Consider the following 18,904-nt stretch of genomic DNA (forward strand, 5'->3'; position numbering starts at 1 on the left):
TCATTCCTAATGACACACACCAGCAGCAGCAAATGAAACATTCGCATACACCCATGTTTGTTTCCCACAAGGTTAAGAAAAGAAATCACACTTACACCTACAATATTATTCTCATAAGGAACCACGAGTGCAAGAAGTGCGAGAGAAGAGATAAAAAGCAATGCCTTACCAGAGAGAGCCCCTTCCACAGGAGACACCCGTGCACAGAGAGGAGGAAAATGTGTCTGCGTGGTGAAAACCCAGCAAGGATCGTCTCCCCGTGGTACACAAATCAATTTCACACTCTCTCACGTTCCTGCCACTCTGATGTCATTCATTCATTCCCCTTCCCGTGGTCATGGAATCTCCACCGCTTGCAACTGTATACATTCTTGTACATCTGCCTTTCTTTCTCTCTACGTCCCTACCCACCCCCCCATTCTCACTCCAGACCCTGGTGAGCCCAGCCCACTTACTCCATCTGAAGGGTGCAGTTAACACCCTCAGCCTCATAAGCACCTCCCTCTTCACTATCTCATAGCAAAAGAAAAAGAAATTTAGGAGGTTCATAGAAGAGGGAGTTGCCTGGATTCACCTCTGTGTCTTGGCGAATTTGCGCACTACACAGCAAGTTTTTTTGTCATGGCAAACAAAAAAAAACTGAAAAAGTTGTTGACTGATCCATCGGATAGATTTCTCTGCTGGCCACAAAAAAGAATGCATAAACTACGAGAGTGATGGTGACAGACAGATGTATTAGTTTGCTGCCTTCGCACTCAACCCCAAATCCAATGTTAAGTCAGATGATGAATAATTAATGACAGCACCATCATTACCATGATGCTTCTTTGCCATTAATCCTGATATTGACCTTGGAGAGGTGATTCGGAAAACCTGACCAAGATTACAATCTTTACTCTAATAAAAACTGCAATCTCTGTCTATTTGTACATATCTTGTTGGATGTAGAGAAAGCAGACGAGCATTTAATGTGTAACAGACCAAATCAATCTCACTGACCTTCACTTCAATTCTACAGATATGTTTGATTAGCGCAGCCAAATTAATTTGCAAACTCAAATGTTACCACTAAATTTATTTGGGTAATCCAATTAAACAATTTGGTCTAATTAAATTACTAAAATAGTTTTATTTAATTATTAAAATGGATTACATCCACGTTAATATTTGACTGGAATTTACCTCAATTGAGTCTTTTAGCTGTTGCATTGACTTAATTTTTAGTCATAAATATATATTAAAATCTAACCAAATACAATGTAATCACCACATTTTTGTGGTCACATTTTGTTTGAGGGAGTTATACTACTTTCCATGATAAATCAAAAAACAACAAGAATACCACATAACATGGATTTATTGCTGACATTTTTGTTTGACAGAACAGTGTTTGGCAAATCTGAGGACAAACATATTTTGTACCTATGAGAAATTTTAATGTTCCACCTGTTATACACAAAAATCAGCTGATTGACAAAGCCCAGATTCTACTACAAATTAGAAACAACTTCTACTTTAATTACAAGAACTAACTGTAATGTTTTATTTTTGAAAAGGAATATGAATGTCTATTTTCAAGGCGGAATCTTTACTTTTTAAAAATCCACAGCAGTCACCGCTGTAAAAGATACAAGTCTCTCTGACTTTTATTCTAAACACTAGAAAGGCAAAACATTTATAAAAAAAAATCATTTTGTGAACCTATCACGGCAAAATACTGTGATAGGTTCACAGGGGTCACAATCACAAGTTTTAATTGTTGTAGCTATCATACTTAAAATTCTCGTTGGAAACATGAAAGCATTATGCTGATGATGACTGCCAGATAGGAGCAGGGGCCATTTTACGGACTTCAAAATTTTTTATTTCAAATTGGATGAAAATACAATGCATGATGCATGATTTTGAAAAAAATACACATTGGGCTAGCACAGTGTTTCTCAATTCCGGTCCTCAGGACCCCTGCCCTGCATGTTTTAGGTGTTTCCTTTCTGCCACACACCTGGATTGAATATGTGGGTGATTAACTGGCTTCTGCAGCCCTTGATGGTCATGCAATCATTTAAATCAGCTGCTCTGGAATAGAGGTACATCTAAAACATGCAGAGCAGGGGGGCCTGAGGACTGGAATTGAGAAGCGCTGGCTAGTATAATCTTTATGACGTCTACCTTCATTTTTCCTGAACATTAAATAAATAAATAAATTGGAAATGTTAACGCTCGGGTTCTTGGCTTACGTTTTCGCGTATTTCTAGTTTGGTTTTAAATTAAAACTTTATTATCATTGTTGCCATCTGTTGTATAATCTATTGCACATTACTTCACAAATGTATCCAAATAGCTCACCTGAATTCAGTCACTTCCGTTTTCATTTTCATCGTGTACTATGCCATATGCTGTATGCTGCCACCATTGGTTTATTTTTCAAGTTTACTTTTAATTATTCAAATGTTACCACATTCCGAACTCCTAATTTTATTTGCTAGTCTTCAACCATGGCATCTTGCCTGCGGCGTAATCCCTGCCCTTAGCCATTCAACATCAAAATACTGCCAATGCGCATGCGCATTACGGTTTTTTCCTCGGCCACTTTTAGTAAAAGTACAGGAAAATAGATTTTGGTAATTTGTTACCACACACTCTCGTAACTCCTTGGTTTCGAAAATATTCAAACAAGAAGAGCAACAGTTTTGTCCGCTAAACAATGTTTGTTTTGCCTTTCTGCTCGTGGTCATCTCGGTCTACCTGGTTTAGTCTGTGTTTGGCGCCACCTACTGATGGCAATTTTATTCCTGCAGACTTGGTATGTCATAAAAATCTGGGCTAAAAGGTAACTGACCAGAGGTCATGAAACTTAGATAAGAGAGCTAAATTTTTTAAGTTGTCCTGTCTTCTTCAAGTTTGCAAAGTAATTGGATGGAGTTCCAATGGAAATCTATTCTGTGTAGGCAGAAATCTATTCTGCCTACACAGAAAGGCAGAAATCACACCAGGTAATCACTCTAGCGTCTTTAGATGCTAGAGTGATTACCTGGTGTGATTTGTGTTGTATATTATGCTGCATATAAATGAGACAGCAACTAAGAAAATTGGTTTAACAACTTGCTCTCAGTTGGTTTTGAAAGTAGTCCTCGAGGACTATCTTAGTAAAATTATTTTACCAAAATTCAAAACTAACTAAAGTGGATAGTGTTAACCTAAGTAACCATCCTCTAAATCTTCAATTAGGCTAATTTAAAAGGGAATGGAAGGAGGGCACTATGTAAAAAAGACTTCTTCAGCATTACATTATTTTCTTATTTTCCTTCACCTAAAACATACTTGCAGCAGTGTTTTTTTTTATTTTTTTGTCTTTATTTCTTTATGCCTGTTTGAGAAATCCTTCAATCTTCCCCTGCCAGCCATTGGGTATTTCTTAATTCTTGCTCACACAAAGTGCCGTCTATTTCCACAAAGCTCCTCCTTAGAGTTTCAGTCTCCAAGCCAAGATTGATTAATGATTACGTTTTATAAACAATGCTACATTTATAAGAAACTTTTCAGAAAGGAAAAAGTAAACAGATCAGCTACTAAGGAAAGATGACAGCTGCGGGGAAAGATATCAATTGTTCGTAATCTTTAAACAGAGTGTCACTTTGAAATTCCTGAAATATTCTAAAAACTATCCGTACCATGGTCTATGGTAAACTTTCAAATGTGGCCCTAATGTGTAAAGGTAGAAGATGGAAACTTTATTAGATTGAGGAGAGAAGGTAGACGTTCAAAGAATATTGGGACTGAAGTCCTTTAGAAGCGTGAAATTACAAGGGATACACTCACACCAGAGGGAGTCTACAATCTAAATCTGAGGAAATTTCCCCTAGACTGGGGTCTGACTTTCTACTTTACCTTGAAATTATCCCCTGCTTCAGAGCTCTTATCTACACTCACAGAAATGACAGGGAATATAAGAAGACTAGCAGGCAGTCCTTTATCAACACTCACTATAAGTTATTTCCTTCTCGAGTACATTATCTTTACCTCAGGTCCTCTTGCCTTTACCTAACCATCTTCTGCTGCTTGATCAATCTTACCTATATGGTTTTTCCATCCATACGCAGTACACTCTTGTGGTTTTTGTTTCTGTGCTTAGCAGATAGGGATACATCATGGCACTGACAGAGGGAGGTATCAGTCCCTATTACCTTCAGTTGGTTAAGGTTAAACGTGAGAGATGACATGTTTGACATCAGGCACACAAACATCACAGCTAGACTCTATCTTTCATCTCTACAGAAACTTCCCCCACAGCTTCTTGGCAACATCAAAGCAGTGTTTTTAAAGGGAATGCTTAACCAGTCTTGTTCAAATCATTAGCATAGCTTTGCAGCCGGGCTTGTACTCAGCACTCTAATACACCCTATCTGGCTACAAGCAAAAGTAGCGGGTAGGTGGACAAGTATCTGTGTGCAGTGAGGGGGAGGGTCAGTGTATGCGTGCGTGTGTTAGTGGTTGCTCTCATCTTTTTGGTGGGTCGCTCTTTCCATTTGTGGTTGTCCTGCTTGCTGAAAAGCATCTTCACCGCCCCCAACATGCTCTATTAGTCATGTTTCAAAATCCAGATTTCAGTAACTACACCTACACAGAGAATTATCCTAATAACATTTAAGCCCCCATGTTGATGGGTTGCGTTGTGTTCACACCGAGTAATTTCATAACATTGTTGGATAAAAATGCACATTTCTACTTCCAGTTTCAAACAGGGGATTAATATTAATTTATACATACACAGACATAGCTGCAACATGTCCTAGCAAGCCCAGACACTGACCCTGACACTGATTTTCTTTCTACTGACACAGCATCTAATGATAGCCTTGGAAGGAAGTTACTCAGGGCACCAGTCAGATTCCAGCAGCAGCATGCCTCCATTAACACTGTGGAAGACTTTCATAAAGGAATAAGGTCAGATGGGTGACAGCCTAGACTTCTAACAAAGACAACCGTCAACTCAGGCTTCACTTAGTCTTTATATCAGCTGCTCCACCTGTTTAAAGCTGAATCCCTTCAGACTGTTGTCATGACAAAGCTTCATCAGATTGGAGGGAGGGGGAATCTAAAACCGAAGGTTTGGATTTAATCTTAGCCTCCTGGAACGGTCCCAAATAACATGTTGTGGCTGCTGCCAGCAGTGCTTCCCACCACCTGTCATTAGCTTTGCTGTGGTTTGAGTCAACCAACTGTCCACTCCCAGGGGCCCCTCTTAAAGGAATACTCAGGGTCCCATCTCCATCTTGCATTTTCAATTTATGCAGAAATGTGAGGTTTTTTCAAACAAAGAAAACCACAAAACGGTACAGATAAGCATTGACTAACTAAATCCCAATGGATGTCACAGTTGTGTTGCTGGTTGCATGGGCAGGTTTTCACAGATAAGTTATAAATGAAAACAAATTGCATCTACGACGAGTTTGGGGATTTCCTTTTTAATAGTGCAGCGGAAGAAACTGCAAGGCAGCAGGTGTGCAGCTTGTAGTGGTTGGAGTATATAAAAACACAAGTGCTCCAGGTACGACGCCTAAAATATAGTTGCTTTTTGTCTGTTTTTTGAAATGAAACTAAGGCACAGTCTAATACCAAAAAATATGTTTTCACTCCAGGCTAATTTATTGCTGTTCATGGAGTGAAAAGGTTTACTTAGCAGCAACGTTACATAAATAAGCAGTGGAAAAGAACATTGTGATTATTCATAAACCAATCTACTGCAGAATCTGTGGTTAGACTGCAGTTTCCTGCAGTCTAACTGGGGTGAAGGGTCATATAACTGGGGTGAAGTTTTCTATTTTTTTTTACATTGAAAAAGTAAAGGAAGATATTTCCCTAAGGAAATCATCAATCATCAATGAAGTCCACATTCTAGAGTGAATTTGAGAAATATATGAACAACAGAAAATGAGATTAACCTGCAGCTTTTCCTTCCAGATATAATCCCATTTTAACCCCTTACTTAGTTTGCTCAGACAGCTGTTTGCCTTCTGAGATTGAGCACTTCATGTCAATCCATCCATTCAGTGTCTGTGTTTGTGTGTGCATGTGTCTTTTTTTCTGAGTGGTTTACTGGGAAGGAAAGGGGGTTATCCTTGTAAAATGATCCGGACAGGAAATCCAGTGAGTGGAAACCATCTATGAATAGATCAGCTTCGGGACAGAGCTTGAAAAATGTAAATAACATTATAAATATGGTGGTATAGTACAGTTTTTAGAATTTAAAAACATCAAAATTTGTTCTCCTCTTTAAGCTGTTTATAATATTGTTATCATACTGCCTTGACATTTAGAAGAAGCACTCTATAGCTGTCCTTTAAACATAAGCATTGCTCCTCTTAGTCATGCAAGAAAGAAGCTATTTAAATCTTCCTAAACATGGGTCCAGTGGTGCAGCTCAGCCAGCGGGTTTGCTGATTCATCAAAATCCCTTTTACACAGAAACGTCACTGGAGAAAGGGGCAGTTATTCTGGTTTGGGTATTTGCTCCCTGCAACCAATAAACCAGCTCATTACTATTTGGGAAGAGGGATAGAAAAAGACTTTTAAGACCAACGTTGGTCCAAAATTGCATGGGTCCAAAGCAGCAGACTGGGACTTGGGGATCCCCTCCTATTAAACCATCAACCACCTATCAGAGTTTGAAAAACACCCAATAAGACCTGAACTTCAGCGGTGGATATAAATTAAATGACATTTAGCCAAAAATACCCATTACACTCATTGATTAGATCAGAGGCACAATTGCATTTACATTTTTCACATTACATTTTTCAAATAATAAAAGCTAAATTGAAGTTTCAGATTGTTGAAATACTTTCTATGCTTCCACAATTTGCAGTTTAAGTAAAAATGCTGTGTATTTGGTTTGTAGACTACATTTTTTTTAGGATTTTTGGACAAAAGTAACTCTTTGTTTTTATGCACAGCAAAAAAAAAAGCAAAAAAAACCCCAACCTTTACATCCAATCCAATTTACAATGGTGCTGACCTTGAGGGCTCTAAGCAATTTAGCAATTTAGCACACCAATGACTAGTGACGGCTCTGTCTGAGACACAACATGAAGAACTGTTATCACAATGAATCCAAGTTAGTGACATCATGCATTTTCAGAGACATCAGCAACATCTACTGTGAAGTAAAACAAGAAACAGAAAAGAAAGAATATAAAAGGTTGGGATCACAGGACATGGTAAGCCTGAGTGCGGTACCCATAGAGCAGATGGGGTGAAGGGTCATGTTCAGCAGTTTGGCCGTGCAGTAGAAAGTTGAGCCCCCCACTATTGTCCCTGCTGCCCTCCCTGCCTCACGGGTCGAATAGTGTTTTGTGGAGGGAGTTCTGTTGCCAAAATCTTTTTAGCTTGAAAGGAAAACAAACCCCCACTCAAATTTGGGAAGAGCACAGAGGCAGATGGGTGTAGCAAGTACGCAGAGAGACAAAACAAATGCGCATCACAAAGAGAAGACTCTCAGAAATGGTTGATGCTCCTTTAACACCATGATGTTTTTTGTTTTTTTTGTTTTTTTTTTTTACAGTATGCTTAACACTTCTGAATTCACAACGTCCCTGAATTCGAACATCAACAAGTTTAACCCATATTCTCTCATTTCTTTTTGTCTATTTCTGCTGCTCACAGTCACCGGGGTGCGAAGATGCTTAGTCTGAATGAGGCCATCTGTGAGCTCATGTGAAACAAAAGCTGAGGCTTTTATCTGTATTTGGAAGGTGGCAGAAAACAAAACCTCAGCTGTACTCATGCTCTGCTTTTTTTGTGCATATAAAGCTTTATGGACCATTAATTCTGTTCTCCTCACTGTCTTCACTGCCCTTTACAGCCCTTTTGTACATATACATGTTGCCATTTGGTCCCTTCCTTCTTCTCTTTCATATCTGCAAACTAATTTTGCACCAATACACTTAAACCACTGTGTATCAGCTGGTTGTTTTCATGAATTGAAGGTAAATTGTCAAAAAAAAAAATGCTCAAATGTTGTGTATCCTTAAAATAATTATTTTTTCCATTGATTGTAATTTTGGAAACCAGTTTGAGCCACTAAATTCTAAAAATAGATATTTTCAGCCTGTGACAACTCTAACTTACCACCTGCTGGTATTATTTCCTACAATAAGGTAGAAAATCTGAAGAAAATAATTGGGAGTTGTCTGTTTTCAAATGAGGTATGTCCCGTCTCTATGGCACAGGCATGAATACGTTTTTAAAATCTATTACCTTAAAAATCTCAAAAACTTTCTGATGAATGTTTAAGTTAAAAGTTCCTTTATTAAGATGTGAGAACATGCAGGCCCCACTGGAGTTGTGAAGTGCTCCTTGTTCCCCACATATTTACTATTGATCAGCAAGCTGTCAAAAGAGATCTAAACTTTTTTTCTAACATTTAAGAAATATACTTCTGTTTAAATTTGTTGTGTAAATGTTATGATATTGTAAAACCATGCTATTTTCCACTGAGGTTACCATACAGTGCCAATCTCACATTAGTGCAACCCTGGTAGGTATGAATGGATTTATGGTAAGTAAGAACATCCCCCTGCAGATGGGTGTGTTTCATTTCCAAAGAAGGCAGATATAATTCAACCAAAACAATGAAGGTGCGAAGGAGTGAAATTACCAGCTACTGTTGTGACCTTTTCAACTTGCTGCTTGTTACTATTAAATCAAGAATGCCAGTAATGCAAAAGAATACATGTAACACCTTCATATCACATTTCCATAGTTTCTGTGTAAATATGATCTAAAACTTTAAGCAAACCAGATCCACTACTGTTTGGTTAAAGTCTAGGATAATACACACACTCATTTAAACGCACACGCAAAAAATAGAAAATAATATATTATTTATATATCTATCAAATAGGAGGCTACAGACACCACACAGTTCCACAGTGTTTAGATGAAAGATACCCAAAGTTTTATATGAGTGAGCATTTTTAACAGACATTCAGACATCTCTAAGGTAGAAAGATGTGAAAAATAATTGTAACTTTTGAAGACAGAGACAAGACATTCAATCTTATTGTGAAAAAAAAACAACAAACAAACAAAAGTTTAAATATTTCGAAAAAATATTCAACAGTGTATTTCTGGGCCTCATGTGACATGCAGAAAAAAAAACACAGACACTAACCAGAGAGAATGAGCACGATACCTCAGAGCTTTTCACCGTAGTTTGAAGTATTTTGTTTCCAGCTGGGAAATAAAATCCAGAAATAGCTTGGTCTCAGCTGAAGAGATCTAAGATATAGAACAAACGTGAGAGAGACCAACTCCCAGTTCACTCTACATCCACACCAACAGGCTTGAAATCCTCCACTGACATCCCACCACAGAGCCAGAGAGAGTTTAAGAGACAGGGAGGAGAAAAAGAGGGGGTGGAGGGGAGTTTGGGTGAAAAACGGGGGGAGTAGTTGAAAGGGGGAGAGTCAGTGAGAGTACGATGGAGGGAGATTTAGGACTTTACATGTCAGTGCCTGTGCTTGTGTGTTTGTAAAGAGAAATAGAAAGAGAGAGAGATTTAAATCTCTAATTACAAGTGCTTATCAAAAGCCCATAAGCAGATGGTGGGAATAAGTGACACATGACTATTTACACTGTATGACATGTGTATTATGTGCCTGTGTGTGATGTAGTCGGATAGTAGAGGAGAACTAAACTCTGAGAAAACACAGTGAAGCATGCAGGATATTGAGACAAGCAGAAAAACAAACTCCATTTCATCTCACCTCTCTTATTTAATTTTCAACTTCTCATTCTCCACATTATAATTCTGAAATGGATGAAACAGAGAATCATGCTTTATAAAATAAATTTTATTTATATCTTACTTTTTTTATCAATATTTTAGTCTATTAGGTAGCCATTATGAGGACGTGCCATGTCAGTGAAAAAAAAAAAAGTTCCTCTAGTGGTGGCTCTGTATGGATTGTTGCCTCAGTTTCCAATTTTTAGCAGAGAGGCTTAACCTAAGCATTAACAGCTCTTTCATGTGGATAGTTACTGAAATCCATTTTCCCACATTTTGATGTTCAATTTTAAACTCAGCAAGTCCCATTTGTAGATACCTAAATGCAGAGTTTTTGTCGTGTGATTGGCTGAGTTATTGTTTTTGTTAACAAGCAGCTGAACAGATGTATCTAATAAAGTGGAATGTGAGTGTACTTGTATCCATTCATCCATTGTCTTCTGCTTACTCAAGATTGACGGAAACTCTGACATCCAGTGACACATTTCTCAGTCTTTCAAGGCCTTCTAAGAACCTATAGTCCCTCTAGCAGCTTCTTGTTTTTCTCCAGTGACTCTTCTCAGAGTCTGAAAAAGAGCCAAAGTGAGGCCCCAGAAGACTTTCTGATCAAATACCTGAACCATCTCGTCTAGCTCCATTTGATGTAGGGGATTCATTGACTCTGAGGCCCCACCGGATACCAGAGTCCCTTCAAAACAGAGTCCAGAAAACCTATAGCCAACTGTATCAAGGATATTGTTCTTTTACTTATAAATTATAATCCATAGCTACTGAACATTGGTTAGGTTCAGACAATAGATGGGGGATGTAAACAGATGTTTAGCTCTTTCTTCAGCAGAAGGTTACTGGGATAGCACCTAAATAAATCTCCTGCTCCATCCTACCATCAATGTAGAGAAGAAAATTATTATTTCACCTTTATAGGGTGAGCTACATCAGTTGCAAAGTTGAAAACTGAACCCAGCATTTTACAAAAAAAAGTGGACACTCCATCAAATACTGTTGAAATGTGTTTGTGTGTGAATGCAAATATGACTGTATATGTGAGTGACTTCCGAAGTAGGAATAAAGAAGAATAGAGATTTGCAGGGAGGAGGGCTAGGGCAGAAATCTTAATGCACTCATCCATTTGATGTTTTCCTCCCTCTGATCTGCAGTATAAAAGCCTCATGTCTTTGAGAAAATTGTTGGATAAAGATGAACATGAACAGAGATAAAGTTCTTTTCATTCTTTTCTTATGCAGAGTCCCCCTACTGGGTTATTTTATACACAGGAGCACAGCTATATTAATTATTGATCATCTTCTATTTAAGTAGATCTCATGTTGTTCGGAGGGAACAACATAATAAAGCTGAACAATGGTAAAAAAAGAATCAAGTCAAGACATGTTTTCAAAATTGAAATATGATTTATTAGGTCACATTGAGTTGGTGCAAAAACTGCAACAAAGCAAACAGAGAATGTAGCTTAGATTTTACAGTTACATGTGACAAAATCTCATTTATAGATAAACCAAATCCTTGCTTAAACTGGAAATCCAGGCAGCTATTCAGTCAGTTCAGCAGCAGGACAGTGGATCAGCCTGATAACTCTGAGCTGATGGCAGTAGATCAAACTAATCCCAAGATACTACATAAGTATGTAAGTATGTACATGGAATAGCCATGCTCCATATTAAAGCACCCTGAGATTGTCTAAGCGCAGTACATTTTGGATGTTGAGGGCAGAAAAGGTGAATGCGAACATCTGTATAGAGTGAGTTGCAGGATGTGAACGTCTGTGCCGATTCCTTGCAAAAAGCAGAGCAAGCTGGATGCTACAATCAGGATTCAGGATCACCTTTCGTCCTCCTCATCAGTCAGACCTGTCCTGAAGCTACCAAACTGTGAGAAAGGGAGGATGGAGGGCACTAATGCACAGAAGGAGAAAAGGCATGGTATGATCCAGCAAATAGAAGAACGTGTGAAGAATGAGGAAGCAGATATTCCTCTTTTAGTAACCTATTTGCAACAATAATCAGTTTAATGCAGTACATTTAGTTTACATTTAAACCCTCTGCAGAATGTATTGAGGTATAGCTGCTGAATTTGTTTAATCTGCAGTATTGGAAACAAGGGAAAATTAGAGGTATGCATGTGCATGTTTGTTTGATCTTGTTGTGCTATTTTTGTGCCCTTCGAGGTTTTACACAGAGTTCATCTTGTTTGTTTTATCTTCTTGCAGTCACTCATATTCCTTATTCTCACTGTGTCTGTAATTTGTTAAGTTTACAGACACGGTGCCTTCTGCTTTCACACAGTTCATAATTTTTCAAACATCTGTCATATTCCCTGCACTTGTGTTACTGTGGTTTACGTTATCTTTTGTCAGATTATAATTAAAGTTGCGTCTAATCAATTTTGCGCAGCTTTTTTCCATACAGGTTGGAAACTGCTAGAACAGTAGTGTCGCTGTCTTGTGTCCACTATGTTGCTTCACTACATTTTTCAAAATGTTGACCTTTTTTCATGGATGTTTGGAGCATCAGATGTTCTTTGTACTTGAAGGATGATGGTATAGCGTGTGAACTACACACAGTGCCAGCATGTGTACACACAGTTGGTCTCATTTCCTGATTCTCCGGTCAGACGCTGGTTTCTCTTTTGAGAGTCGAGCCCACAGTGACATCAGCTTCCGCGAACACACAAGGCGTCACCATGGCATCGCACAAAGACATTTCTGGCCTAAAGGGAGAGCAGCATCATGCTTTACACATTTGTAGGAGAGATCTGAGTTCCGCACCCCTCTTCTCTCGTACCCTCCTCCTTTCACTTTTTTCTCAATTGCTGTTTGTTCTGTTGCCTGCTGTGGTAAACAGCACAGCCGGGCCATCAAAGAGCTCCTCTGATTTCCCATAGCCCGGTCTGCTCTCCTTTATATATTGTACCTTCATTATGTCCAGCTACTCTAGTCAAGAGGAGCCATGACAACAAAGGCAAAAGACCAAATGAAGAAGTGACCACCCGCAAGGCTCTGCAAAACTGTTTGGTCTAACGGACAGAATTACTGTGTGACAAAGAGGAAGAATACAGTGTGCTGTAAAGCAGTGGTCCCCAACCACCGGGCCGCGGACCGGTACCGGTCCGTGGACCAATTGGTACCGGGCCGCGCAAGAAATAATTAAATATGTCCGTTCTATGTATTGAGTATGGAGGAGCTTTTATTTTGAAAATCGTACACCGGATGCCGAGGTTTGAGTCATGCGCCAGCTCACAACGCGCGCACCCAACCCCCCCCCCCGTTCGATCTTCACAACGCACGCACGAACACCCCCCCCCCACCGGTCCGCAGGAAATTTACGAAGGCTTGGCCCGGTCCGCTGTACTAAAAAGGTTGGAGACCACTGCTGTAAAGGATGCATCTTTTCCTGAAAAACTGTTACAAAGCAAAAGTACTTTTGTTTTCTCAAATACTAATTAGAAATGAATAATGTCTTCACATGGTATAACAAGCCCCAATTTTTTGTGCGTTTAAAACATTTTTAAACTATGAAAGATCTATGATGACAGCTCGACAGCTCTGCAAGATGATGCTGTTGTGTGTGGCTTGGTGTCTGTTAATTTTGTATGTGCTGATGCTTTTGCTGAAGCTGGAGTACATGGCAAGAACTCATGCTTGCACAGGTAAAGCATGCAAACTCCATGCAGAAAACCCCCAGATACACACCCAGCACCTTCTTACTGCAAGGCAACAGAGCTACCAACTGTGCCACTGTGCAGCTAGGCTCTTTGGCTCCATATTTGAAAAGCACTGCCACCAATATGGGGGTAGAAAATGTCTTTATCATCTCCTGGTTTGATTATTGTAATGTGCTATATTTCTGGGTCAGGCAGGCTGCTCTCTCTTGCCTTCAGCGCGTCCAAAATGCAGCGGCTTCTCTACTAACGTGATCATACAGGAAAGAACAAATCATTCCTGTGCTGGTTCCTCTTCACTGGCTCACTGTGTTCTACAGAACTGATTAAAAAAAAGCAAAAAAAAACAGGCTTTATAAATAAATCTGATTGAATTTAAAATGCTGCTACACGTTACAATGTTTAAGAAACAAAGCTATTATCAGCAGCAGCAAAAAAGAAACTTACAATTTACTTTGCTTCGGTGGAAACTTCAGACAGAACAAAGCCAACAGGAATAACTTATTAAATATGATTTTGGTGAAAAGGTGAAAACCTGGACTTGATAGATTAGATTTAGAATCTGTTGATATCTGCGATTCTAGTCTATGTTTGAAACTCTCCTTTTGAGGTAAGAACGGAAGCAGTTCTTAGGTTGACGGAGATGTCTAATAAATACTGTCACCTCCTTGACAACACTCATTTACACAAACTGTAATGGAGCATCTACAATTTTTTTATTGTTTAGCAGGATTTTGCATACAGAATAGAAAACAAAACAGAAAAGATAAATGGCAAGCACACCTCAAGTGGGTAACTCTTAAAATGGGTATTTTTTTCTAAATCTCAATTTCAAATCCCATAATACTTAGAGAAGACAGATTAGAACACCTTTACATAAAAAAAAAAAGATTATTTAAATCATTGATTGATCTGACTGTGAAAACAAGCGAACAAAAAAACAGTATTATTGTTTCAAAAATAATACTTGCATGTCAAGTGTCATCTTGTCTGATGAACTGGATCCACTATGTACTAATACTCCAGTATTAGAGCATCTCTAATCCTTCCTGTAGGTAACAGTGCTTCAACGCCATGAGCACATCTAAAGGCATACACAGATTGCTTATCTATACATTGTGCAAAACTCTTATTTCTATATCTTTGTTATTACCTTTAGTACTTTTAATCAGGATAATTTCTTCCAGAAATCTGGTTTGACAAAGTCATTGATCAGCTTCTTTGAAACTGCTGACAGCATCTGCCTGCAGTTTCTCTTGAAGCTAAAAATATGCTTGTAAGCTTGGTTTCCACTGTTCCCGCTTCACCTTATCTTGATGTCTCTCTCTTCTTCTGCCACATAATGTCTTTGCTTTCTGTGGCCAAAAATGGAATAACAATCTCATCCCACATTATCATTTGCACACATTTGCATTTTATTACATCAAACTTCTTACATCAGCTAAATATGTAAAGACTTGTTCAAATGAGAGCATTTGAGAAAAACCTGCATTAGACCAAAAATAAGGCAAGATGCTTTGTGACATGGTAATTCTGCTTAAAGTGTTAAGTAATACGAAGCATTTTTAAAGCTTAAAAGTTGAAAAACGAGCCTCAAGTTGTGCTTGCTAAGTGTGGGGTTATATAAAGAAAACACATTGATCTGAATGTTTTGACTTGAACAGCAATATAAGTGAACATTGTAAATCTTAAAAGCCTCAACATATTGTCTGTTTCATATTAGATCTGACTGTTCATCACTGGAAACATGCAATATGCATTTCTGCCAGTGCAGAAGTGACTGATTGCTGTATATTTTAATCAACAAGTTACCATAACTGCTCTGCTGCAATGCTCACTCTCCTCCAACTACATGGCACTTATCCCCTATCAAATTATGTTCATTTGTATAAAGTGATACATTTTAAACAAGCTTAAAAGCACCCAGAAAGGTGGAGTCTCCTTCCATGGAAATGTTGGCCATAGACCGGGGGATCAAGAGCTCCAAGTAGTCTCCCTTCTCCAGCTTTACAATACCTGCAGGATTCAGATGTCTACTTCAGACAGGTTGCATAAAGTAAATCACAATTATAATGTAACATAAGTTAAAGAGACAGTACTTTATCTCTTTACTGAGTTGCTATTAGTGGACATAGTACATGGCACAAACTTACCTCCTGTGTAGCAAGTGTTGAAAGCGTAATCAGGGTTCATGCTTTGAATGCAGCGGAACAAATGCACATCCTGATCCTCATTTCCCACAACATGCCTCTTCCATCGTATCACCACGTGCCCCATTGTGAAGGTGCTGTCCATGTAGTAGACCTACACAAACCAAAGAATATATGGGTTATGTCCATTGTAAAAAGTTCTGAAACACGCAGGAAAACTAAAATTTTATAATTTGTCTGACCCTTCCTCAAAATTAGTAATTAAACACAGCATATACTCAGAGGGAGCCCACCCTTTTTGAAGCATCCTGTGCAAAGGAAAAGAAAGCTACGGTTTTGCAAATAGAGTAACAGCAGCCCCCAGTGTACAAATTAGAAAACTGCAATACTCAAACCCACCTGACTGTAGACAAAATAGAAACCAGCCTCGTTGACTACAATGCGATCCCCATCTGTCTCCAGGGATGAGCCTCTCCTCAGCCCAGTTTGCCAGGGAATACCTGTGTACGGACCCGAGGAAAGTTCTGGTAAAAGACATAGCATCTTGTTAGAAAAGATGCAAAAAAAGACACCGACAGCTGACATTCAAAGATATTTTCTGTAGGTTTTAATCTGCAACATTTGTCTGCATGTTTATTTCCAAAGTAGAGGAAATATAAATAAAAGCAAAACAGGAAACAGTGTACCTTTCCTGAAGGGTTTTCTGCTGTTGTTTGCCAAAAGCTGCAGGCAGGAGACAGAACCTGGTATAAAATGCAGGAGAATTGCATTAGTTCTCTGTCACCTTTTGGGTATTTATACTAAAATCACTGGGTTATTGTGAAATGTACTTGTGAATTTTTCTGTAATCAATTGAAAATGAGTGTTTGGATCTGCATTACAACGAGAACAAATTGAACTCCATGCTATTGAAACTCAAGACAAGGTTCCCTTCAAATATCAATCCAATTCTTTATCCATAAGGTTTACCAAGAGCTCTGTAAATCCTATGTGCTGTAACAGTTTTAATTGTTCCAGGAAGGCTTTCCAGAAGGTTTAGAATGTGATTATGGAAAATTCTGACCATTCTTCCCAAACAAACGTGGTTAAAAGATTAATGTTATATGAGATGCCTTGGCTCAGGGTCTCTAATTCATCCCAAAGGTATTCCAGTAGTTTGAGGTCCTTGCAGGTCTGATCAAAATCTTGCAGAACAAACTAGCTAATTCATGTTTTTAGTGACCTTGTTTTGTGCTCCTCTGGACAGTCATGTTAAAAAAGCAAACAGACTCCTTCCTCCCACAACATTAGAAACATGGCACTATCCAAATATATCAGTGTCCAGAACAATTAAGAGCTCATTTCACTGGAAGAGGAGAATCCTAGCTCCTGACAAACTTCCCACACCAGAATCCACTGTGGCTCAAAAATGTGGTGTAGAGTCAAAAATTACACTTCACACAATTCAGATAGAGAAGTATTACTCTCCTGGCAATTGCTGGTGACTTATGTGCACCATGCCTCAGCATCGGCTGAGCCCTAACACTTTGTGGCTGTGTTTCTGTTGTCACTTCCACTTTGTTATAATTCTGCTGTTGCAGTACTAACAGTGACAAAATTTCTTGACCGTGTTCCTGAGCGTGACCCATTCTCATACTTGTTTGTCTTTTTATGCCTGTGATAATTAAAGTGATAAGAACTCATGAATTAAACAAATGAGCAAATACTTTTGTGTGTAGATTACATCAACTTAAAAGCCACCGTCTGTTCAGCACAGGATCCCTGCCATTACTGTATGTTATGTTATGTGCAAATGGCAAGCATTTTATTCCAACATAAAATTGCAGTTAAAAATGTTCCTGGATCTAAAACGATGAGAACTGATTATAAGTAAAATCACAATTTTTCTGAAAATTCATGTGTTCAGAAAAGAGTCCAGACTGTCAAAAATATTTTACCATTCTGAAGCCAAAAGTACACATTTCTCTTTTCAGGTCAAATAAGCTGGCAAATGTATTTTTTTAATATTTGTTGCTTATTTTTTCATTATTTCCAACACAACTTTGCCAAGCCTGCGAATTGCTCTGAAATAAAACTGAAGTAGAAATATAATTAGAATACAACCAATTCTAAACATACAAATCTTGCTGTTTTGATCAGGTGATAATTCTTCTAGCTCCGGAAATGTGCTAAAATTAATGTGCCCATATATAGTATAGTTTCTGCAGAGTTTGCATATCATACATCACATCAAATATCAAATCTTGTCTGTCTTACCTGAGATCTCTGAATCAGAGACTGTTCTTCTCCTTCTTCTTATTTGACCGAAAGCCTTTTGAGACTCTGGTAAATCCCGAAGCTCTTTGATATCTTCTCTTCCTTTGATGTTTTCAGTCTGTATGTACACGATTACCGTTTTTAGAAACACTGTGAAATACAACCATTGAATGTTGGTTGAAATCCCTACTGACCGTTACTCACCTGATCTCTGTGGGTGACCTTTTGCCCCTCTTCTCTCATGCGGCTGATGTCAGTCTTCAGCTCCTCTACTTCAGCTCTCAGATCCACTAACTGGTACAAGGAGAGCGCTGACAGAGAAGACGAGGCGACAGCAGCCAGTGTCAGCAGGAAAACTGGCCAAGATACCCCTCCTTCAGATGCAACTTGCTTCACATCTGCTGAAACTGCCATCGCTGGGGAAGTTTAAAACCCCAGATAGTTCAAGCTAGCAACATGATCGTTTTTCCTCCTAAACTATTTCTCTTGTTACAGACTTAGATTACAAACGGTGAATGTTCTCTTCTTTAATTATGTTTTTTGTGGAGCCACTAGCTAACTGAGCCTGGATTTGTCCAGTCCTGACTTCCTTAACTCTTGCTTTCTTTCAGTGGCTGAATCTTGATTAGTCTGAGAGACTACGCAGTATAAATAAGCCTAACAAAAAGCAAATCAGCTTCCTCCTACGTTGTTCCGCAGAAGAAACCACACCAACAGCTTCCTGTCTGACCAGCAGCATGCCAGATCTCTTTAACTTTTATTGCTTTCATTACCAAACACATCCCTTTCTTTCCCAATCCAAACAATGAACTCATGGCAACGTATAGGAAGGATGGTTGATATGAACACAGCTCCTCTGTGATCTGCATGGAGGGATTTCAAGCTAATAAACACGTGAGGCCACATTATAAAGGACTAAAATTGTCAGACTGAAATGAGGAAGTGCAAATCTTGCTTCATCCTCAAACGGCCCCATAACACGACAAAACAAACTCTAATTCCGAGAAATAAAATGTGAAGTAGAGACAAGTTACGC

At 38.7% G+C, this 18,904-nt stretch overlaps 2 protein-coding genes across 4 annotated transcripts in view; both read right to left on the reverse strand.

Annotated features, from left to right (window-relative positions):
- Positions 1 to 2,501, reverse strand: part of myo16 (myosin XVI) — a 107,825-nt gene extending 105,324 nt beyond the window's left edge. The window contains exon 1 of one of the 2 annotated variants that reach the window (XM_044130952.1): positions 2,347 to 2,501. The gene's annotated coding sequence lies outside the window, so the exon portion shown is untranslated. Of the gene's footprint in view, positions 1 to 169; positions 203 to 2,346 lie in introns of those variants that run through there. The other variant, XM_044130953.1, reaches the window with a different exon arrangement.
- A 12,352-nt stretch (positions 2,502 to 14,853) lies between these two features.
- tnfsf13b (TNF superfamily member 13b) lies at positions 14,854 to 18,555 on the reverse strand. 2 transcript variants are annotated; one of them, XM_044130955.1, is made up of 6 exons: positions 18,073 to 18,555; positions 17,869 to 17,986; positions 16,299 to 16,355; positions 16,012 to 16,136; positions 15,616 to 15,766; positions 14,854 to 15,478 (listed from the first exon to the last, which is right to left on the reverse strand). In XM_044130955.1, exons 1-6 carry the CDS (start codon positions 18,280 to 18,282, stop codon positions 15,366 to 15,368), a joined length of 774 nt encoding a protein of 257 aa, XP_043986890.1. In that variant the 5' UTR covers positions 18,283 to 18,555; the 3' UTR covers positions 14,854 to 15,365. The 2 variants fall into 2 exon arrangements, with proteins under 2 accessions (XP_043986890.1, XP_043986891.1); XM_044130956.1 differs by having other exon boundaries at positions 16,012 to 16,112; positions 18,073 to 18,522.
- Positions 18,556 to 18,904: the final 349 nt, after the last annotated feature.

This window comes from Gambusia affinis, linkage group LG11, assembly GCF_019740435.1.
Source record: "Gambusia affinis linkage group LG11, SWU_Gaff_1.0, whole genome shotgun sequence".
Classification (NCBI taxonomy): Eukaryota; Metazoa; Chordata; class Actinopteri; order Cyprinodontiformes; family Poeciliidae; genus Gambusia; species Gambusia affinis.

Coding starts and splice junctions, on each gene's coding strand:
- tnfsf13b (XM_044130955.1), bottom strand. CDS start 18,282: ATGGCAGTTTCAGCAGATGTGAAGCAAGTTGCATCTGAAGGAGGGGTA. Junction 17,987..18,072: donor AGGTCACCCACAGAGATCAG/GTGAGTAACGGT, acceptor GTGTACATACAG/ACTGAAAACATCAAAGGAAG. Junction 16,356..17,868: donor CTCTGATTCAGAGATCTCAG/GTAAGACAGACA, acceptor ATTTTATACCAG/GTTCTGTCTCCTGCCTGCAG.